Source organism: Cervus canadensis, chromosome 9 (genome assembly GCF_019320065.1).
Source record: "Cervus canadensis isolate Bull #8, Minnesota chromosome 9, ASM1932006v1, whole genome shotgun sequence".
In the NCBI taxonomy this organism is placed as follows: Eukaryota; Metazoa; Chordata; class Mammalia; order Artiodactyla; family Cervidae; genus Cervus; species Cervus canadensis.
Genome location: NC_057394.1, coordinates 72592623 through 72616591, shown reverse-complemented (window position 1 = coordinate 72616591; position 23969 = coordinate 72592623). Strand labels below are relative to the sequence as shown.

The window sequence follows — 23969 nt, the reverse complement described above, 5'->3', positions numbered from 1 at the left end:
TACCTGAGATATAATTAGAATCAAAGCTTTGACTCCTAACAAAGTATTCTCTATCCTACAAGAGTAAAGTTTATCATACCCATCCAATCAAAAATAAAAATGCAAATATTTTTACCTCTCAGCATCAGTCTTTGATCCAATAACAAACCTAAATTGTTTTTTAAGAAAAGAGAAAAGTATTAAATACTTGTTTCATGGAGCCCCGAGATTACTTTTGAAGGCTTTTTAGTAATTTTAAATATAGAATTAAAATCTATCATGATATCATGAAAAAAATATTGAAAACACATTAAAAAATATTAAGTGATGACCAAGTCTTGCATGCATTACAAAATAATTCTGTGAATAAATTGGCTGACTTAATTTAAGGGAGATTTATTTGGGGCTGAAAGTTGCCAAGTGCTACATACCCTTACAAGTGTCTGGCCTACACCAAAATTCACTGAACTACCTTGTGCAAGGCCTGTGGGCTTCCTCCAGCTTTAAACTTTTGATTTTGGAAGTCATTATTAATGTTTACACAGCAGGACCTTAGAGCACATTTTGACAAACAAGAGTTTATCGCCAATTCAAGTAAAGTCTTTACCAACTCTTTTAAAAGAATGACATTTATATCATTTCTTAACAGATTAAAATAGTGAGTTTGTTTATTTTTTAATTACCAATTTGAATGATCATCTGTGGAGAAGCTGAAATATAAAATGTAAAAAAAAAAAAAAAAGAAAAAACTTGTTAATGCAGCTCAAACTTTAACTTCATAGCTATTAAATCAAGTAATTTATGAATGTGGGAGAATGACTGGAAGGTAATAAGCCATGCAGCATTTCTGCAGCAATGTCCTGAAGTAAAAGGCAAAAAATTCAATTCTCTAATTGTCAAACAAATATAATCAGTTGGCTTTCTGAACCAATTTTTTTTAATGAGGGATCATATGTCATTCCACTGTGTTTCAGAAAAGTTAGTAACTATTTAAAATGACCAACGTGTGTTTCTAAAGTGAAGACTTAAAAAAATATGGCTAATCAAAATATCTTGTCTTTCTACTAAGTATAAATAAAATAGTAGCTGAGGATCCCCTGACTGCTATTTCCTCCTAGTGACTTTTACTTAGGTATTGGTGAGGTTGTTCTTTAAAATCCATCTTTCTGTTATAGTTTCAACTTGTATTTTGTTATGATTTAACATAGAGCTGGCTCTTGCTATTTTTATGCTCAAGTTCTCTTTTTCCTTCTTTTCAAAACAGCATCAACTAGACTAAAAGAACAGAACCAATAATAAAACATTAAAACAAAACTAAATACTGGGTACCTCATAGTAAACATATGCAGCCCATAAGTTTAGAAAGATCAAGTACAGTTGGCCCTCTATATCTGCAGATTCTGTATTCTCAGATTCAACCACCATGGAGTGAAAATATTTGGGGGGGTGGGGTGGAGAAGAGAGAAATATTCCAGAAAGTTCCAAAAAGTAAAACCTGAGTTTACCATGGGCTGGCAACTATTTACACAACATTTAAGTTGTATTTACTACTTATTTACATGGCATTTACATTGTATTAGGTATTGTAAGTAACCTAGAGGATGTGCCTAAGTTGCAAATATGTACTATTTCGATGTAAGAGATGACCATCTGCAGATTTTGGTACCCAAGGGGTCATGGGACCAGTGCCCTGCGGATAACGAGGAACAACTTTATACACATTGCTTTCTATTGTTTTTGGCCACACTGTGCATCATGCAGGATCCTGGTTCCATCACCAGGGATCAAATCTCTGGCCCTGCAGTGGTAGCGTGGAGTCCTATCCACTGGATTGCAGGGAAGTCCCATGTAAATATATTTCTAGACCCAGTAACTACATGAAGCACTGACTCTGTTTCCTTACAGGCAGTGCTGAAATATCAAGCATTTTAAACAGCTTTTACATTTACAGTAAACTTGCTTCCCACTTAAACGAATTATTGCCAGAAGCATTTTATGCTCACTGAGGTTAAAGTCATAAGTCAAAGTGTTAGTCACTCCGTCGTGTCTAACTCTTTGCAATCCCACGGACTGTAGCCCGCCAGGCTCCTCTGTCTATGGAATTCTCCAGGCAAGAATATTGGCATGGGTTGCTATTCCCTTCTCCAGGGAATCTTCCCTACTCAGGTCGAACACAGGTCTCCTGCATTGTAGATGGGCTCTTTACTCTCTGAGTCACCAGGGAAGCCCCCAAAAGTCATAAGTGGCAGCATATAAATATACCAAAAGGAATACCACAGGCATATCTTTTATAGCAAATATAAAAATAATTAAGCATAGTTTTTAAAAAAGAAATTACTATTTTAAAGAACGTCACAACGTGGTAACTACAATTTAAGTTTACTGAGGTCTGCTGCCAAATCTAACTGAAGTTAACAAAAAGGGGAAATTTCTGTTCATCAATAGCTCATCAGTAGTCACTGAATAAACTCTTGATGGTTTCCTTGGTCAAATACACGCATTTAACAGAACTCACTGGGATGGCGACATCGGACTGTCACTCTCCTCGTCTTCTTTACACGGCTGGATTTTACCATAGTAAAGTGGATCACCAAGTGACTGCAAAATGGTCAGCTTTGTTTTCTGATACTGATAACCAGCTTCACATTCAAATATATAATCATCTTTTACATCCTGAAAAAAAGTATCCCAAATAAAATACCCTCTTCCAAAAATACATAATCAGAATTAACAAAAACCAGGGATAAATGACACACTAACTTGTATCTAGTGATTAAGACACATGGAACATGCTCTGTAGACCTATTTAAGACTGCCCAAGAGGACCTCCCTAGTGGTTCAGTGGCAAAGTCTGCCTTGCCATTCTTTAAAAACAGAAGGAGATCCCAAAGGAAAGGCTATTGTACTTTACGTTTAATAAATTCAGATTCCAGATTAGAAATGGCATCAAAAGAAATGGAGCCTACAGTGGCTACTTACATGGGCTGGCCAGACTGTTGGTTGTGAGTCATCAGACTTGATAGATTTTTCTACTTTGGCATATTTTTCCACCTAAGCAACCAAATCAAGAGACACCAGATATAATGAAACCAGTATTATGACCATAGACAAAAACGTAAGTAACTTAATACAATATGCTTTTTAGCCCAAGAATTCTTGAATCACTAATAACACCAACTATTTATGCTTAAGTAGTTTAAAATTCTCCTGATATATATTCAATTAGACCAACTGGTTTTACAATATAAAAAAATTAGGATCTCTTTTGCCATTAAACAAATGTAATAAACACAAATGCCTCTTCCTTTCATTCCTTAAGTAGGTATCATATTTATCTTTCAGGAAAACTGGGATGTCAAAGAGGTGATTAGGACCAGGATCTTTTATTTTGGCTGGGTCTTTACTGGAATTGACTTCCCTGGTGGCTCAGATGGTAAAGCGTCTGTCTACAATGTGGGAGACCCAGGTTTGATCTCTGGGTGGGGAAGATCTCCTGCAGAAGGAAATGGCAACCCACTCCAGTATTCCTGCTTGGAAAATCCCATGGACGGAGGAGCCTGGTAGGCTACAGGCCATGGGGTCGCAAAGAGTCGGACACAACTGAGCAACTTCACTGTCCTGGAGTTGTCAGGCAACAGTGCGGACACAACTAGAAAGAGACTAGGGAAGTTATACTAAAATTGGTAAAATTTCTGTAAATCTCCATTTTCTAGTCAAACTCAAACCATATATTCCATGTATTTTCTACCAGACTCTGTGAACCAAAAGTTCTCATCTTTCTGGTAACTATGATTCTTAAGAGTAACAGACTCACTTGGGCATCTGGTAAAAATTCAGATTCCCATGTCCCTCCCCTGGAGACCTGACTCAGTAAGTTGGACTGAAGTGGGGCTTTAAATCTGTATGTTTAACTGGTATTCTAGATGTTTCAACTGATCAGTCAGACTGAGAAACTTTGTATTAGGGCTTTGCTACTCAAAGTAAGGTCTGCGGAACTCAGTACCATGCAACCTAAAAGCTTGTCACGTACTGCAGGAGATGAGGCCCTAGCCCAGACTTGCTGAATTGGAATCTGCACTTTAATAAGCAATCCACGTGATTCTTATGTACATTAAGGTTTGGGAAGTGCTGCTTTATATACCCAGATTGCCCTCTGAAGTCAATTCCTCCCTTTGGTATTTGCACCGAACATCTCTTCTCAGGCCATGTTTCTTGAGGGGTGTATAGACAAGACACACACTGAAAGATAATGTGGCTTACTTTCTTGAGTTGTATATTGTATATACAGTCTACTTCTAATGCTTTTTTTGGCTTTGTGCTTTTGAAAATTTTTTTAAAATCACAGATAGTAAGATTTACAACTGTGCTGGCCTAGGAAGTATGCACCCGAGCAAACATCTGTGAAAATAACTAACCACTTCTAGAGAGTTTAATGAATAATAAAAACAGGAGAAATAGGAAAATAAAAGAAACATGGAACCTCCTATCAAAAGAGCTCTTTCCTGTCTTTGCTCATTTATAGTTCATGTACATTACAGACCAGCAAAGAATACTACTCAAGATGCAAACCTTGACCACTGCTCCAACACTGTTAATTTTTAAATGTAACCAGTGAGAAGTATTATCAGGAAATTATGATGAAATATTATGAAAAAAAATCAGAGGCATTTTATGCATATAATGTAATATGTACCATCTTTACACATTTGGAAATACTTTGTATATTTTTCCTGCTCTAAATACAAATCTATATTAAGGAGTTACATACTTAGACAAGTAATGTGAAAGAGCAGCTTCTGAAAATGAGCATTTGACTTAAGAAGTGTTTTTGCACAAATATGGAGAATGAACTAGTAGTTAAAACTAGGGGGAAAAAAGCGGTTATTACGGGATTGTAAAAATCATATGTGTGAAAATTTTGAAAACTGTAAAGCACTATATAATTTAAAGAATCTTTCATTCAATAAAATTAAAAGAGAAAAGTAGTAGTAATAAGAATCTCTGTTTTCCCAAGTATAAGATACTATTAGTGAGATTTAGGAACTTATATATGAAAATAAATGCAATTCATGAACTAACTTACATCCACCTCAGAAGGTACAGCCAAATTACAGGGACTCCGTTTCCACATATCTACACACTAAAAAAAATTAAAAACAGTATAAATAAATATACTTAAAATGCAAAATAAGGCATTTGGCATAATAAGCTTCACTTAAAAACATATACTTACATTTCCTGCTTTAGAAATTTTGAGGTCATAATGCTGACCTGCTTTTCTTTCCTTTCTTTTTTGTAAGAAATCAAGTAATTTTAGCTGAGGAGGAGGTGGACAATGGGACAGATCCTGTTGCCGATTCAGAGAGGACCTGGAATATCTCTTGAAACATCTGGAATATTAAGAGATTAGAACTATTGATACACCAGGCTAATAAAAGAAACTCAGAATAAATATGGTTTAAAAAATGTGTAATTAAATCACAAATATCTGGAGGACAATGTCACTTGCCAAGTAATGTTCCAGGCACTGGTGAAATAAAAATGAACACAATGAACATAATTCCTGCTCCCATGAAGCTGACAGTCAAGAAGGGAAGACACATATACATTCACAAAGGAACAGGTGAGATCACTCCAGATAACAACAGTAGAGTACGCATAAAAACCAGAGTCCTGGGAGGAATAAGTGATATGGAGAGCAACACTAGGGGAGGGTAGGAAGGACTCTGAAAAAATTGTGTGAGCTAAGACATGACAAGAAGAAACAACCTGTGGAGAGATCAGGGAATGAATATTTGAAGCAGAGAATTTTAAGTTTCTGAGGCAGGAACAATGCTGGCTTGTTTTCAAAAATGAAAAATACAGGTGGGACTAGAGCACCAGCAGGAAATGAGGTCAAAGAGCAAGCCAAGGGCCTTGCAGATGAATGATAACATAAAGTACAATGGGATGGTTTTAGAGGGATTTAAGCAAGTGGTAGCATGATCTGCTTTGAGGTTTTTAAAACATTACTTTGGTTTGCCTGCAGGGCAAACAGACCAAAAGGGAGCAAAGGTGAAGCAGTCAGACCAGTTAGGAAGGCATTTTATCACAGAAGTCAAGATGAAGATGACAGTGGCTTGGTCTAAGGTACTGGCAGTGGGTGTGGAGAGATGTGAAAAGAGGCTCCAGGACACTTTATGGGACAGCTGAAGGATTCTCTATGGACTTATTTCACTGTTTCCAAAGCTGTACCTTTTCCTCAGCATATATTACTTCAACAGTAAAACAGAGAATTCAGAAAATGGGTAGGTTATCTCAGCCCCTTCAAACTTGAAGATCCAAAGTGGACAACTGAAACAATTACTCAAAGAGAACTTAATGATGAGCCAACTATAACTGCAGTCTAAATTAATATGCATTCTTTTACTTTATTGAGATGGCTAAAATATTCAAAGAAAAATTACCATGTTATAAAAAGGCATTCAGCTATAATTTGACTTCTCAAACTATAATCACTTTCCCCCAGATCTGTAAAAGAAATTATAAACACTTTCCCCCATATCTGTAAAAGAAATTATAAATTGATTTTTTAAAGGAAACATTAACAAAAATTACACTGGTATTAGGAAGGGATAAATTATTCTTTATTCTCATACTCGTCTCTGCTCAGAATTTATTTTTGGTGAACAGACTGAATTTATAGGTAGTTTGTTCTTCAAAAGAATGCACAGAACGCATCATTTCAAAATAAAGAAGAGTATTAAAAAAAAATCCTAATTCTTGCACTTTTACTGTTTAGAAGGAAAAGATACCATAAATGTCAAAATTCAGAGCTCTCTAGCTCTCTTTCAGTTTATCCTTCCACAAAGGTGATTACCGTTTCATCGGGCGCGTGTTCATCTTTTGCCTGTTATAGAGCAGTCTGTTTGCAGTGCAGGCTACAGCTATGGAAGGATCAAGACACAGTGGTTCCGCTGTAGCCAGAATCAGTTGGCTCTCAAGCAAAAGTTTGTCTTCCTGAAATGGGTAAGAGTAAATATCAGTACTAGCTTTAAGATTTTCAAATCGTACATATCACTTAATCTAGAAATATTCCTGGGAGTATTTCTGCTAAGGAACAGAGTAAAATGTAGTATTTCAAGTACCAACTTAAGTGTGTAAACTTTAAAAACTGAACAGCATGACACCACTAATGGAATTTCAATAATTTGGACAAACTGGTCAAGCTGTAAGAATGTCTATCTGTTAGCCCAACAAATATTTACTAAGAACCTATATGTGAGGCACTGTTCTAGAGGTCAGAGAGTTTTTGTTTAGACTATAGGTTTTTCACATCTAAGAAATACAGCTGTCTAGATTCATTAATATTCTCAGGTTGATGACATTTTCAAATGAAAATGAAATTTTTCTGAAGAATTTTCCTTTAAAAGGTACAATAAAGTATATAGCCTCTCTCTTTACTTACCAATTGCCAGAGTTTGAAATCAATACCCTTGGAATCTCCAGATGACCAATGATTTTGTTTTTGAATATTCTTTTAATAGCTTTTACCCTTATACTACCCTTATAAATGAAAAGATTACAGCCCAAACTAAAACACAATGCTTGACAGTTACTGATGAACTGAATCTTATTTTATAATCCTATTTCACAGCTAAAATAATTTTCATTACTGACATTTTCTTTAGTTAACTATTCCTCTTTATAGTAACAGAGAAATAAGTGAACACCCTTGTGAATGGGCCCCTCACTGAATCAGCACTGGAGGACTAACTGGCTATTCTCTGAATAAGAGAGGTCGGTTCCTAGGGCTCTACCCAGTACAGATGGCAAAAAGACAGGTTAGGTGTGCTTTAGAACCCAAGATGACAGAATATCAGCATCTATTTGTATCCACTGTGCAAACAAAACATTCTACTTGAGAGAGGATAAAAAACTAAGTTTCACACTGGGTAGATTAGGTCAACCTCACCCTAGTTTACCATGTCCTAAAGCAACTGGAACTGAACTGGTTTAGTTTCTTGTAGGATTAATGCATCTTTGTAGAGCTCATAATGAACAAGATACTTTACTCATAAATCATATTATGAGCAGGAAATATCTTTTGCTTAACTTAGTAAGCATTGCTTCATCCTATATATTACCTGTTTGGGATTAAAAAAACAACAGAACTAACCTGGGTCCACTTATGGTTATCACTTGTTATTGAATGTACATCACAGATTAAAGTCTAAAAGAAATAACAAAAAATATTACTATATAGGCATACAAACACAAGAAAACATTGAATAGGTAAAACTCAAAATGAAATCTGAAATATTTCTTAATTAAGTATTCCTTACCTGCATTGTTGGACGTAACAGAATGTGCCTACTTTGGTAACCAGGAGATTTCATGTTACTGGACTGCCTATAGTCACGTATTTCTGCTATGACACATCCACAATGAAAAATATTAACCTGTTTTGAGTGAAAATATGTAAGTAAATGCCATTTTTCAAAAGCCTACGTACGTAGGTTTATACTGAATGTTTCGGGTTCTTGGCATTCTCATGCACTGTTTCTGACCATCCACATACTCAAAATTCCTTGGTGAATTCACCACCACACACACTCTTTGAAAAGGGAATTGTTTTGTGTTGATCACTGTTGACTCAGGAAGCAGTTTAACACTGTCTCCTAGGTGCAGACTGACAGTTGGCATTTATTTACTATTAATGTTACAGATCACTGAACTGCTGTTCCTGACACTCACTGGGTCACTGTTGTACTCTGCTAACACTGTCACTGTTATAAATTTGTTAATAAACCATGCCAGAATTTCAGCTTACAAATACAACTGCTATATCTGCTCTGCTAAAATTTCCAAGAGACAGGTTTCACTATTAAGAGGAAGAAAGCTAACATTAATTCAAATAATAATATCCTGCTAATGATATTATTTTCTAGTTCTAAGTCCAAAGGTAAGGAAGTGTATCACTCAAGTCTTGCTAATTATCACTTGCTACAGTTGATTCTTTTTTTGGGCTCCAAAATCACTGCAGATGGTGATTGCAGCCATGAAATTAAAAGACGCTTACTCCTTGGAAGGAAAGTTATGACCAACCTAGACAGCATATTAAAAAGCAGAGACATTTCTTTGCCAACAAAGGTCCGTCTGGTCAAGGCTGTGGTTTTTCCAGTGGTCATGTATGGATGTGAGAGTTGGACTGTAAGAAAGCTGAGCGCCGTAAAAGTGATGCGTTTGAACTATGGTGTTGGAGAAGACTCAAGAGTCCCTTGGACTGCAAGGAGATCCAACCAGTTCATCCTAAAGGAGGTAAGTCCTGGGTGTTCACTGGAAGGACTGATGCTGAAGCTGAAACTCCAATACTTTGGCCACCTCATGCGAAGAGCTGACTCACTGGAAAAGACCGTGATGCTGGGAGGGATTGGGGGCAGGAGGAGAAGGGGACAACAGAGGAGGAGATGGTTGGATGGCATCACCGACTCGATGGGCATGAGTTTGAGTAAACTCCGGGAGTTTGTGATGGACAGGGAGGCCTGGCGTGCTGCAATTCATGGGGTCGCAAAGAGTCGGACACGACTGAGCAACTGAACTGACAGTTGATTATGGTCTTTTGTGTTTTTTTCACCATTTAGAACTCAAATGAGTACTGAGATTTCCATGTTATCAGTCATTTTTCTGTTTATGCTTTTTAAAAAATGTTTACTGAGCCACTACAAGGTGAAATGTTAAGCACTATTCAAGTATCCGAGAAGCTTCACAGATAAAGTGGTGAGATACTTGCTATCAGTGTGGAAAGACAGGCAATAAACATGTAAACAAAAACAAGATAACTTGAGAGACTGAATGCTACAGAGGAAATAAAATAGAGAGTGACTAATTTAGTTAGACTGTGTGCTCAGGCAGAACTTTGGAGTAATTTTCAGCCGAGACTTGAATCATAGCAAAGGGCCAGACACCTGGGAGAGATCACTCCAGACAGAAGAGCAGATGAATAAGATATGAATAAGCTTGGTGTGTTTTAGTCTAGAAAAATGGCATGGATGGCTGGAGTGTAGTGAGTGGGGATGAGAACCAGGAGGTGAAGACAAATACAGAGGCAGGAGTTTTGTACAGTGAGAGGACACTGGAGAACCTGAAGCAGGGAACTTTGTTGTTTTCTGTTTTTGTTTTGGAAGCTTAATCAACCACATCTATACATTTCAGTATATAGCCTAAAGGATAAATATCCCACAATAAACCAATTTTCATATAGGCATATACATATTAGGTCTCGCTTCCCTTTCCAAGAACTAATGAGAGTAAAACGAAATATTCTTTATCACAAAACAACATGTATTTGACAAATCTAAGGATATTTTATGGAGATAAATTTTGTACCTGAGATTTTTCTAGGAGATCAACCAAAATTGGAGGTAATTCTTCTGCATCCAAGTATTCAAGCAATTCTCCTTCTTCATAAGGCAGTCGAATGGTCTCAGAATCTTAATTTTAAAACATAAATGTTTCTGAAGGTCATCAGGCTCACCAAAAAGCTTAGGTAATAATTTACGTAACTTTTCATAAAAATAAAGAGAATAAAACTAAAAGCTCTCCTTAAGTCCTTCATTTAAGTCTAAAAAATAAATCACCTCATAAAAATCTTGATAAACTGTATATAAACAGTTTTAGACTGGAAGAGAGAAAAATACCTAACATCCTATGGAAATACATCTGGCACAACAATCACAAAACAAATCCCAGCCAGCAGTACAATAATCAGAGTGTGATAAAATTCCGACTGTTAACTAAAACTCCCTTGGATTCCTTAATCTAATCTGGAAGTCAGACTGATAATCTGGTATAGCTTCTGAAAAATGACTACTTACAGGCCAAACTTCTCTTGGTGTTACATTTTACAATAACGACCAACACAAGAAAAAAATCCTTAAAAATCTTTAACTGGGTAAGTTCCTTACAGAACTTATAGTATCATCACCGAATCAAAATTTAAATGTCTCTTTGGTGAAATCTCAGAGTGTTAATACTTTAAAATTCTATTTGGACATTCACATTAATCAGAATAAGATGTTGAAGACTATTCAAAAGGTAGTTGAGTCTGCTTAACTTTGAAAGTTTCACACTCAAAATATATTCAAAGCATAGAAGAAAAACATAGATTAAAACACCTTACACTATCTTAAATACATAAACAGCAACAGAATGAAAGGAAATTTTGATATGTCTTTAAAATGACATCTTTTATGATTTAATTTCAAAGACCTTTCTCAGTCAGAATATTTCTCAAATTCAGCAAGGCTAATCACAGGAGAGTTAACTTCTCATATTCTAACAAAACATCATAAAGAAGAAAATTTGAAATCAAAGTTTTCTGTTGTCAGGCATCACTGATGTAAAGGAGGGTGAGACGCTCCCTCTAAAACACAACACATCCTACCCAGCAGACGCAGTTTCCTGGCTGCTGCCCCCTGGAGGGTCTTACCTGATCCATTTTTTCCCCTGAGCATCAGAGAATATCCCTCATTTCCTGGGTACAGGTTGACGACTAAACATGACAATGTCTCTTGCATAACAAGCTTCTCTAATAAGTTCACATTTCTTCTTAATTTCTGCTTTAAAAAGAGGCAGAGCTCATGAAAATAATCCAGCATAACTTCAAATAATGCAATCACTTAATGAAACTAGACCTAAGTTAGTTAATCTTTGATGATCCTTCCACATCTATATAAAATTAATGTTGATCTACTACTGTTTTATGCAAATGAATATCACAAAGAAAAAGTGATCCAAAAAATAAAATCACTAAATACAAATATATGTACCTGAGTACACAAGTAGCAAATATTAAAAATATTTAGAAAGGAAAACCATTAAATGTAAATTTTTTTTTAAAGAGGCTATAATGTATAGTTAGTTTCTATTAAGATTCAGTTCAGTTCAGTTCAGTCGTTCAGTTGTGTCCGACTCTTTGCGACCCCATGAATCGCAGCACGCCAGGCCTCGCTGTCCATCACAAATTCCCAGAGTTTACTCAAACCCGTGTCCATCGAGTCTGTGATGCCATCCAACCATCTCATCCTCTGTTGTCCCCTTCTCCTCCTGCCCCCAATCCCTCCCAGCATCACAGTCTTTTCCAATGAATCAACTCTTTGCATGAGGTGGCCAAAGTACTGGAGTTTCAGCTTCAACATCAGTCCTTCCAATGAACACCCAGCACTTATCTCCTTTAGGATGGACTGGTTGGATCTCCTTGCAGTCCAAGGGACTCTCAAGAGTCTTCTCCAACACCACAGTTCAAAAGCATCAATTCTTCAGCACTCAGCTTTCTTACAGTCCAACTCTCACATCCATACATGACCACTGGACCACATGACCATAGCTTTGACCAGACAGACCTTTGTTGGTCTGCTGCTTTTTAATATGCTGTCTAGGTTGGTCATAACTTTCCTTCCAAGGAGTAAGCATCTTTTAATTTCATGGCTGCAATCACCATCTGCAGTGATTTTGGAGCCCAAAAAAATAAAGTCTGACAGTGTTTCCACTGTCTCCCCATCTATTTCCCATGAAGTGATGGGACCAGATGCCATGATCTTAGTTTGTTTAAATGTACATAAATAATTTGAGGCATTCTCTTTAGTTACTGTTACAGAGCACATTTATTAAACATTTTATGGCCTAAATTAGATTCAAATAAGCTCAACAGCTGTAATTAGCTGAAATGTTAAATTCAAAGATATCCAACTGGTTAAGAGGATGAAAGTGATTTAAGTAATTTTCTGTAAATTGAATCGAACAGCTTCCTAGAAACCACTTTGCTTAAAAAAAACAACAACAAAACCAAAAACCAAAAAACTATCAGGAAACATATATACACCAAAATCCATTCTTTAGAAACTCAAACAATTTAAATTGAAACCCACTTTTAATAATTTCTTTCATCAAATCTTATTTGTGAAAGATATCAGTTAATAGACTATTTTTGACCTTAAAAAACAAGCCTGTTTTGAGTATCTGATTTTCAACATGGATATGCTGTGAAAGTGCTGCACTCAATATGCCAGCAAATTTGGAAAACTCAGCAGTGGCCACAGGACTGGAAAAGGTCAGTTTTCATTTCAATCCCAAAGAAAGGCAATGCCAAAGAATGCTCAAACTACCACACAATTGCACTCATCTCACACGCTAGTAATGTTCAAAATTCTCCAAGCCAGGCTTCAGCAATACATGAACCATGAACTTCCAGATGTTCAAGCTGGATTTAGAAAAGGCAGAGGAACCAGAGATCAAACTGCCAACATCTGCTGGATCATTGAAAAAGCAAGAGAGTTCCAGAAAAACATCTATTTCTGCTTTATTGATTATGCCAAACCCTTTTGACTGTGTGGATCACAATAAACTGTGGAAAATTCTTAAAGAGATGGGAATACCAGACCACCTGACCTGCCTCTTGAGAAACCTGTATGCAGGTCAGGAAGCAACAGTTAGAACTGGAATGGAACAACAGACTGGTTCCAAATAGGAAAAGGAGTAGTCAAGGCTGTATACTGTCACCGTGCTTATTTAACTTATATGCAGAGTACATCATGAGAAACGCTAGGCTGGAGGAAGCACAAGCTGGAATCAAGATTGCCAGGAGAAATACCAATAAACTCAGATATGAAGATGACACCACCCTTATGACAGAAACTGAAGAGGAACTGAAAAGCCTCTTGATGAAAGTGAAAAAGGAGAGTGAAAAAGTTGGCTTAAAGCTCAACATTCAGAAAACTTAGACCATGGCATCTGGTCCCATCACTTCATGGGAAATAGATGCGGAAACAGTGGAAACAGTGTCAGACTTTATTTTTTTGGGCTCCAAAATCACTGCAGATGGTGACTGCAGCCATGAAATTAAAAGATGCTTACTCCTTGGAAGGAAAGTTATGACCAATCTAGATAGCGTATTAAAAAGCAGAGACATTACTTTGCCAACAAAGGTCCGTCTGGTCAAGGCTATGGTTTTTCCAGTGGTCATGTATGGATGTGAGAGTTGGACTGTGAAGAAAGCTGAGCCCCGAAAAATTGATGCGTTTGAACTGTGGTGTTGGAGAAGACTCTTGAGAGTCCCTTGGACTGCAAGGAGATCCAACCAGTCCATCCTAAAGGAGATAAGTCCTGGGTGTTCATTGGAAGGACTGATGTTGAAGCTGAAACTCCAATACTTTGGCCACCTCATGCGAAGAGTTGACTCACTGGAAAAGACCCTGATGCTGGAAGGGATTGGGGGCAGGAGGAGAAGGGGACAACAGAGCATGAGATGGCTGGATGCTATCACCGACTCGATGGACATGAGTTTGCGTAAACTCCAGGAGTTGGTGATGGACAGCGAGGCCTGGCGTGCTGCGATTCACGGGGTTGCAGAGTCGGACAGGACTGAGCGACTGAACTGACCTGATATATACAGTCATATGCAAAAATTATGAATTCTTAGTCTATAGTCAACATAGAAACAAAAAACTGTATTTTGAAAATAATAAGTACTTACAAAGCAAAGCAACTTTTAACCACTGTGATGGAAAGCTGGAAAATGTCTTTATTCTTAAGGAACCACATAGCACTTTAGCCTGTGGGTGATAAGGTCTGTGTTGCAACTAGTCAACTATGCTATTTATCTCAAAATCAGCCACTAACAAGACATAAACAAGGGGTGTTGCTGGATTCCAGTAAAAGTTCATTTACAAAAACATGCTGTGAGCCAGATCCGGCTGGTGGACAGTGGCTGTCAACACCAATCTGGAATCTTTTATGTATCTGGGATCTTTTATGTATCTCTCCTACCTTAGTTCTATGTATGCTCATCATATAGACTGTGGTGATAACTGATGGGTGTATAATGTGAAAATTAATAAAAGTAAACCTCAACTAAAATTGGAGTGGGGAAGGCCTGCAGAGGAAACTCTCCTGCTCCACCACTCATCATCCATTACCCCACCAGGAAGACATCAATTACTGATCCCACCAGGAAGAGAATTACCGAGCGCTCCTAAATAGGAAATGCAACTATTTTCCTTCCCCAACTCGGGGAAGACTTTCTTCTTGTCCAACAACAAGCTCTGTGAGTGGGAAAGGACTGCAGCTCAGCCAATGGAAAACACCTGCAGTTCAGCCTACGAAAAGCCAGCATCTCTTGAAGTTTTACTTTCCTCCACTGAACTCAGTTCTTCCTTGCTGATGACTTTCTTTCCTTGTCCCGCCCTCCTTAACAATATACCTCTTCCATGTTGTGTAACTCCTCAGAGTATCTCTGTCTGATGAGATGCTGTCCAATTCATGAGTCATTTAATAAGGCCAATTAGATCTTCAAATTTACTCAATTTTTTAAAACAATGCATGTCAAAACTTACAAAATGTGTTACATACTTCAAACATACACAAATTATTGTAGGTCAACTATACCTCAGTAAAATGTATGGAAAACATGCCATAAAACTCATGGTTTCACAATCATGTTTTTCCTAAATATTTAAAAACAGATACTACTAGAATTCCACTGATTTTTTTGCCTAAGAGGTATTCATTTTTAAATTAAAGACACACAACAGAAGCTCACTAGAGCCTTTAAGGCCCTTACAACCCAAGGGTCCAAAAAATATCAAGAAATCAATTTCTATTATATTTCTACTGCCCATATGTTCATGCTCAATAAAAATAAATTTAACTTGGCCATGAACTAATTTTTTTGACCAAATTCACCTTTTATTATCGTATCTAAATTTCCTACATGTCCTGCAATAGTTCTAACTTTCCAGTGCAAACTACCATGAGGAGATAGGTTACTTTTCTCCTGATCTTTGGTCTACAAGTAATTTCTTAGGAATAAAAAGAAGCAAAAGACAACATACACGGTGGTTTCGCTTCTTCGAATTTCCCAATAAGATAGTCTGTTACTCAGCAAACATGTTGAGTTTGCTCACCTCTCCTACCAAGTAGGCTATCTGCCTGGTGCCAGATTAGCCAGAGCTCTAGTTTAGCTGCAGAACCAGGTAGTCTGGTTAGAAAGTAGTAGATTTGTTCACTAACAAAAATACAAACCGTTACATGCTTCAAATCTAATTCCTTCAAACTTCCCTTCTTCCACTACATTTCAAAAGCCATAATAATATAAAAAAATTATACTTACCTTAACCTCAGGCTCTTTTTCACATTCTTCAATATATAAGTCATAAAGTTTTTGAAATATAGATTTTCTAAAATAAAACAAAGACAACATACAAAGTACTGTGAATATAATAATCATAAAATAAACATTTTGAATTTTCCTGTCATTCCCCCACAATTTCCCAAAAACCGGGTGTGAAGAGGGGCTGGACATGGCAGCTGACATCAACTTAGAAATTACTGATACAGCTGACCCCTGCACAACATGGAGGTTAATCCTCATGTGACTTATAGCTGGCCTTCTGTATCTGTGGTTCCTCTGCATCCAGATTCAACCATGAAGTACAGTAGTGTTTACTGTAAAACATCTGCAAATAAATGGACCTGCACAGTACAAACCCACACTGTTCATGGGTCAACTATATATGCTAAGTACCCATGATACGACATTTCTAGCTCAGTGTCTAGTAAGAAATAAATGGTGGCTATCATCACATTTCAGCATATCTAAGATACCAACAATTAAGTACTCATACCTTCCACTAGATAGGTATTTCCTTTTAGGAGGTCTCTGCCGGGCACTTTCAATGACATACTAAAAAAGAAAAGTTTAAGAAAACAGCTGGCCTTTTGCTTAGTGCATGAACAACTGCATTAAGTATATTTAAATCATGTGTAAGGCTAAAGACTATTCAGTCATTTGAGTCCCGCATGCATATTAAATCATACCTTTTAGGGAAACCTACTAAACTTCTAAATATATGTAATAAACAAGTGAAATTTAAACTGTAGTAAAATTTAGCTCAATATTTACTTGCATGTTATGAGCAAAATCATACCATTTCACCACTGTGCTTTCACAGTCAATAATATTTTCAATGTTTTATAGTTGTTCAGAATATATACAGCATACCCAATCACAAAGACTCTATATATTTGAGCTACTTCCCCTTTAATTAAGCAAATAGAAAATTGCTTAAAACAGAAAACATAGTTTCAGAAACTCTATGTCCTTGTTTAAATATTTACCTCACAATACTGTTCAGCTTTTATTCCACAGCATTACTATCTGAGCATTCCAAGTAATAGATGATTCAAACATCATCTGGTATTCTTATATATATATATATATATTTACAGAAAGTATACTCATCCTAATATTAATGTACGTCCTAGACAGTTGCATACGAAAATCTCTTAAAACCGGGTTTTGTCAATTAAAGACAATACTATTTCAATATGTAACTTAGTCATGCCTCACCTCTGCACGATCCAAAGCCAGTTCTAAAGCTTGTTGCTGTAAAAAGTAAATGGTGTATTTTATCACATTAGTTATTTTCACACAAAAATAACTTAATATACATATAACATTTTCTAATTAAATGTTTAAATGTGTTTTACTTTTTAAAGTAGGTATAAAATTTTCTTTTCTTTCTCTCCTCCACCCACCTCACTGCATGCTCAAGACATATTACAGGAAAAAATACGGTCATCTCAGACATCTGATTCTGACCACAAATTAGTTAAGAAATGCTACAATGATTTTCTCTGGTCACGCTTGTACAGCTGATATAGGGCTAAAGATTCAATATGGTAACTATTACCATTTTATGAACTTCAGCATTTTAAGAGCATCATTCAGGAAAATATACTGGCTATCAGGTATGCAATTTAGTGAAGCAAAAACTAAAATCCCTTAAGCTGCTAGGAATCCTAAAAACTGAGGGGGCTATTATGTTGGTGCCTAGTATCAACTCAGACATTCTTAACATTATGTATAGAAACTAGGCCAGTGCCTAGTAGAAACAGAATAAATGATGGCTACCCTTACCAATTTTTAATGAATTTAAGATACCATCAGTTACATGCCTGAATTATTATTTAACATTAGGGAAGAAGAGTATGCTGCCAATAAATTTAAGATGTCACTGACTGTATCATAGATACATTATTAACTCAGTAATTAAAATGTAACAGCAAAAGCAGATGCACCTTAGAACTGATGAAAATACAGTGATATTATTGCATGCAGTTTGAGATCTACTAGTAGATCCCTATCCTTCTTTGATTTCTTAGAATTGCTTCTTGGCCTTTTGGCTAAGATCAAGTGTGATTTCTTAGAGACCTATCTTATAGCGTGAGAGAGATTAATAAGAAGGGTAAACTCTGTCTTCTTTATCTGTATAGCATTCTTTTGCAATGATACCCAACAATAAAAAGTACTAGATTAAAAAAAATTTAAGCCAATATACCACCAAAATCTTTCTAGTTTTGTGGTTTGGGTATCACAAAGAATTATACCATTTTTCATTCACAATGACAATCACTTTTAATTTCACTGAGAGGCAAATAATTCTCTATTTTTAAGAACCTATATTTTTCTGTGTCATTTTGGACTCTCCAACAATTCAATCTACCAAGTTCCATGGAGTAAAAACTCCTAGCACCCATCAAAACCCCAACCGTGCAGGAGTAAGAACATATACGTCCAGGTCTCAGAAATCACAAAGGCTGAGGTGACCCTGTCATCCCAGTTATAAGGATGGAGAATTAACATTACAAAAACAGTCAGCCTTTTAGAAGAGCAATAGAACCTGTACATTATCAACATCTAAATGGAGTAGGTAAAAGAAAGTCTGAAATATGCCATTACTTCAGAAGGTTGTTAAATTTATATCAACTTATTAAAAAAATCTCACGGGCAGAATTCAGTGAAACTGCTTCCCAGGGATTCAAAATTAGATTCTTGAGCATAAACTATTTTCCATTATATACTCTTGACAAAAACACAAGGTTCTTTTATTTTGGCCATAAAACCTTAGAGAGTAAGTTTATAACTTATCAAAAAGTTATGAAACACAATCAAATGTATACTCCAAGACAATTTCAAACAGCCACTCTTCTCAAATATTTAATCTTCTGATATCAAAACTGTAAAGGGTCCAGTGAAATATACCTGCTATGTAAATGTTAGTATCATTTATTCACTACTGCATTCAAATACTTAAGATAACATGAAAGTAAAATATAAGGCAAGAAACCCATTGTGATAGCTCCACTTTTCTCTAAAAAGGCAAGGGTACACAGGCAAGATCCCAACAAGAGAAGACACATGTTTTCTGAAGTTTATTCAACATGGTGGTCAGTGCTCTTTATATCTCTGTCGAATGCTGTTTCTTTATAACATCAGAAAGTGATCTTTTTCTTCTGTTTTTAATTTTTTAATGTCTAAAGTTAAATGCCCAGCCTTAAGTATGTTTAGTGACCGTAAGTGGTAAGCAGAAATGTGCCATTAGAAGGCTAACCCTAATGCTGCTTAAATGTTAATTGCAGTAAGCAGGTTATATTTGTTAATTTAAAAAAAAAAAATCTGTACTAACAAGAACTTCAAAATATGAGAAACCTGTGCCCCCAAAACTATTTATACTTATACCCAAGGTTCTTGCCAGTGATTTGGACTATGGTAAAGTAAATAGAGGACTTCCCTGGTGGCTCAGATGGTAAAGAATCTGCCTGCAATGCAGGAGACCAGGATTCAATCTGTGGGTTGGAAGATCCCCTGGAGAAGGGAATGACTACCCACTCTATTATTCTTGCCTGGAGAATTCTATGGATTTTTTTTTTTTTTTTTACTACTTCACATAAATAAGGACAGATAGATTATCTGTGTACCCTGGATATGATTATAATACTGAATTGAGAGATGAGCCTCGTATTTTAAGATTTTGCATGCAATTGCTAAGTAATTTCCCAGGTAGGGTAACTAGAGCAGTTAACAAGAATATTTGTTTCATATTGGTATTTTTTGAGGGAAGAGAATATTCTAAGAATATTAACATATTGATTTGTAGCTCACCATTGTGATATAAAACAAGAGTCCAAAAAGGAGAAAATTTATGTGCGTTGATGAAGCTGGATGAAAACCATATCTTTAGAAATCAATCTTAAGAGTACTGAAAAACAAAAATGACAAAACCCCTAAATTAACATAAATCAACATATATCAGATTACTTAGTAATTAACAAGGAAAGTTATTTGAGGTATATATATTTGTATGACACTTTAAAAATAACCAGTCACAAATTCACACATTGACAGTCTATTCACTCATTCTGAAAAATACTGTTTTAACTAGGTAGGGCAAAAAAAAGCTTGCAAGTTAAAATCATTACTCAATTTCTTACAAATATTTAACATCCAGGAGAGAATGTTTCTTTAATTTCTTCTATCTTCACAGTTACTGCTCTGTGACTCAGGATTTTAACAGCCTGCCCTTTGGCCTTGGTCACTGCACAGTTCATTTTACAAATCAAAACATTTCATCACATCTGCAGATAGAAGTCCTCTCTGACATTCTCTCAAATGCCCCAGGCTACACTGCCCAATGTAGCTCCAGTCCTTCCAGCTTTTCCCTTCCTCAAGCAAACAAGATACACTCTAGAAGAACCTCATTCCTCTCATCCTGGCTGCACAACAGAGTAACCTGGGGACTTTTAACAGGTGGGATATACCCATGCTCCTCCAGAAATTCTCACTAATTGGTCTGGATTAGGGCCCAGAGGTCAGCATTTTTGACTCTCCCTAAGCAATTCAAAAGTGCTGCCAATGTTGAAGTCTACTGCTGGATCTTCTCTGCCTCTCACAGAGATGCTATGTTTGCTCTGAAAGTGATGCTAAATAAACCTTATTTGTAATCTAATTCTTTACCTAACTCCTTGTAATCACCCCGTGTGTCTATACACAACTGAGCACACCTTTAAGCAACAGAAAACAGTATTTTCCATGTAAAATTATTTTGGTTTGTTTTCGGTGAACCCAAAGTTTAAGTTTTGCCAGTTCGGTCTTTAAAAAGAAGAAGGTAGAATACAGGAAGAAATTCACAAACCCACCAAAAATGACAAGCACCGTACAGGTTCCAGGAATAAGCATTTCACAAATGAGTAAGACGTTAATCCTATTCTACAAAAGTTCGTGGAAGATTTAAGGTGAAATTTTTCTGACCCCTGAATCTAAAGATGAAGATACACTAGGTATAGGCAAAATGTGATGACTTTAAAATCAGACCTCTTGTCACTAAACTGTGGGGGATGGAGGAGAGGAGGGCTTAGTGACTTTAAGTATTTAAGTGCTACAAAACCCCATAACCACTTACAAATCCAAACATTGTGGCCGTAATACAGAATTTACTAGAACTGTGAGAAAACCACTGTAACTATCATCGTAGCCATTTTACAGAATAAGGCTCTCAGAACTAGTGATTTTGTCAGGATCACACAACTAGACCGGAATTCAGACTCCTCTTTTTAATCTTGAGATTTTTACTGTTAAATCTTACAACCTTCAGACCACTCAACCCAGCACCCGTTTTTGAATTTTTAAAAGCATTTAAAATAAGGACTTGATTCTGCTCAGACTAATACTTTGTCTTAATTTTGATCTATTTTTACATCATGGTTATCAAACATTTTTCACTGTACTCAATGTAACTCCGAAAACCGAGCTAATCACTTTCTATCCCGAGTCCTAACAGAGACTATTAGGCGCGGCCCCTCCCCGGTGATGGTTAACGGAGATGGCTTCCAGGGGCGGCTATTCGCCAAGTTTATTTCTGAACTCCCAGGAACCACAGCGAGGATCGTCAGCAATCCAATTCTAAATACCGCCATCAATCCCACTGTTCCCTGACGGACGTGAGTCTCTTGCAACTTCTCGAGCTTTGTGAACAACTTAGACTTTACCTGAAAAACGCCCCAATTCCACAGCCCAGTTGACAGTCTTATTCAATATGGACACCAAAAACCCCGCCCCCGCCACCCTCCCCACAAAAAGCGCTATGCAAAATTCTAGCGAATTTCCGGAAATAACTGCAAATGCAAACCAAACGTCAACACTAAAATAAAACACCCGAGAGGCGAAGAAGGCGACCGCCGAGGGTGCTGCTGGCTCGGCCCGGCCCGCCGCGTCTCCAAGAACACCGTCTTCCTCCCGCGGGCGCCGGGCCCCGGAAGCGGCGAAAAGCCACTCGGGAAGCCGTTCGTTCCCCTCTGACCCCGCCCCGAGTCTCGCGCGCCTACCCCGCCCGCCGCGGGCGCGCCGCTGTCCTCCCGCCGCGGCCCACCTGTGCAGACTGCCGACTCTTGACCGCGCCCTCTGCTCGGCCGGAATGCGACGCACCGACCTCGGCCCCGCACTGGCTGCTGCGCACTGGCTGCTGCGCGCTGTCCCCGCACGCCCCGCCCCCGCTCCGGCCCGCGCGGCGCCACAGGCCTGCCGACCGCCTGTTCCGGCGCCCACACTTCCGACTGGCGCGCTGGGCGGTGCGGGCGGCCGGCCGCGGGCGGAAGTGGTGGAAGTGGGCAGGCTGGGCCGCGGCCGGCGGGCTGGACGCCCGGATGCTCCCGCCTGGGTCCGCCCCCGCGTGCCCCTTAGTGACTCGAGCCCGGTGACGGGGCGAGGTCCACGAGCGCCTTCGCCGACCCGGCGTACAGGTCTGTAAAAGGCGAGGTAGCCTGTGACTATTTGTGAGGTAGGGAGCCCGGTTGAAATACTACAGTGAAAGAAGCTTGGAACGAACTAGCCTTGTTGCTCAGTCCATCCTCATGCTCAGGAACCACACCATTCCTGCCTATACTGGTGCCGGCCTTGCAGTCTGTGATGGTGTACCAGTCAAATGCCAATGAATTTAATGTTAAAAAGCAAAACACTTCACTGAAGAGTTCTAAAAATTCAGAAGCGGAATAATCAGCGCACATTGCAGTGTCTGATTGTAATTCTCCACTTTTGAACAACTTCGGCTGTTGGGTTATAAACTTAAGAAAAAATTATTATTGAAGTGAAACTCAAAAAACCTAAAATGAAACATCTTTAAATACACAATTCGGTGTATAGTATAATCGCAATGTTGTAAAACCACTAACAATGTCTAGTTGCAAACCATTTTTTTCTTTCCTATTAAAAATTACATTATTTTCTGCTCGCTCCTGGAACGTAGCAGGAACAACTGCTTTCAGACTTGAAAGAAAGGTCAGTTTTCAGTCGTGTCCGACTCTTTGCGACCCCATGCACTGAAGCCCAGACTCAGTCTGGTTTTACCTAATCCTAGTATTTCACGTAAATTGATTATATGATTTTGTGCTGTCTGCTTTCACATAAAGGTGTTTTCCAGGTTCCTCCACTGTATGGCAATTATCAGTATCTGATTATTTTTCATGGCTAATACTCCATCTTATTTGTATGTATATTCCACAATTTACCCATCCATCCAGCGGTGGACATTTGGGTTGTTCACACCTTTGAGCTATTGTGAATAGTGCTGTTATGAATATGTGTGTGGAAGTATTTGTTTAAACCCTGTTTTCAACTCTTTGGGGTATATACTGTTCAAGAAAATCAGAATCTGACAGTAATTCAACCAGTGAATCAAAACAAAACAATTTATTTAGGAATTATTGCAATAGAGAAAAGAGACCTTGGTATAGAACTGGGGTCAGTTAAACAAAAACATCATAAACAAGTGAGAACCTATAGCCAGTGGGTGGATATTTCCTAAAATGAAATGCCATAGATAAGGGCTAAATTCTGGCCCAACCATTTTATCAGTTTCTTAACTGAAGGCAGACCAGGTTGATGTAATATTGAAGATAGGGGATGAAGAATTTGATGAGATATTGAGGATGATAAGCTTTCCAGGGAGGGGCTCTTAACTGACCTAACTGAAATCTTATGACAAGTAGTTGATGCAGGTCCCACAAGGCCAGTACTAAAGTAGAGGCTGAGAGGGCTTAGAGGAGCCTGACTAAAGTCAAGGAAACACTCCTTGTGAATAGCCAGGAATGGAACTGCTGGGTCATGTGGTAATTCCATG

At 37.7% G+C, this 23969-nt stretch overlaps 2 protein-coding genes across 17 annotated transcripts in view; one reads left to right on the top strand and one right to left on the bottom strand.

The window, feature by feature from the left end:
- SUPT20H (SPT20 homolog, SAGA complex component) overlaps positions 1 to 22375 on the bottom strand; it is a 37703-nt gene extending 15328 nt beyond the window's left edge. For 5 of the 14 annotated variants that reach the window (XM_043477519.1, XM_043477523.1, XM_043477510.1 and 2 more), the window contains exons 1-16: positions 22224 to 22375; positions 19961 to 20057; positions 17366 to 17401; positions 16641 to 16699; positions 16127 to 16193; positions 11450 to 11579; positions 10348 to 10451; positions 8304 to 8420; positions 8138 to 8191; positions 6839 to 6978; positions 5213 to 5369; positions 5063 to 5119; positions 2959 to 3030; positions 2495 to 2652; positions 663 to 689; positions 116 to 148 (exon numbers count right to left, since the gene is read on the bottom strand). In XM_043477519.1, coding sequence (XP_043333454.1) covers positions 116 to 148; positions 663 to 689; positions 2495 to 2652; positions 2959 to 3030; positions 5063 to 5119; positions 5213 to 5369; positions 6839 to 6978; positions 8138 to 8191; positions 8304 to 8420; positions 10348 to 10451; positions 11450 to 11579; positions 16127 to 16193; positions 16641 to 16699; positions 17366 to 17401; positions 19961 to 19963 — 1214 coding nt within the window. In that variant the 5' untranslated portion in view covers positions 19964 to 20057; positions 22224 to 22375. The other 9 variants (XM_043477520.1, XM_043477522.1, XM_043477524.1 and 6 more) reach the window with 6 other exon arrangements.
- The window catches only part of LOC122447126 (translation initiation factor IF-2-like), a 31136-nt gene continuing 29435 nt past the window's right edge, over positions 22269 to 23969 (top strand). For 2 of the 3 annotated variants that reach the window (XM_043477528.1, XM_043477529.1), the window contains exon 1: positions 22269 to 22593. In XM_043477528.1, the coding sequence (XP_043333463.1) occupies positions 22269 to 22593 (325 nt within the window). Of the gene's footprint in view, positions 22632 to 23969 lie in introns of all 3 variants that reach the window. The other variant, XM_043477530.1, reaches the window with a different exon arrangement.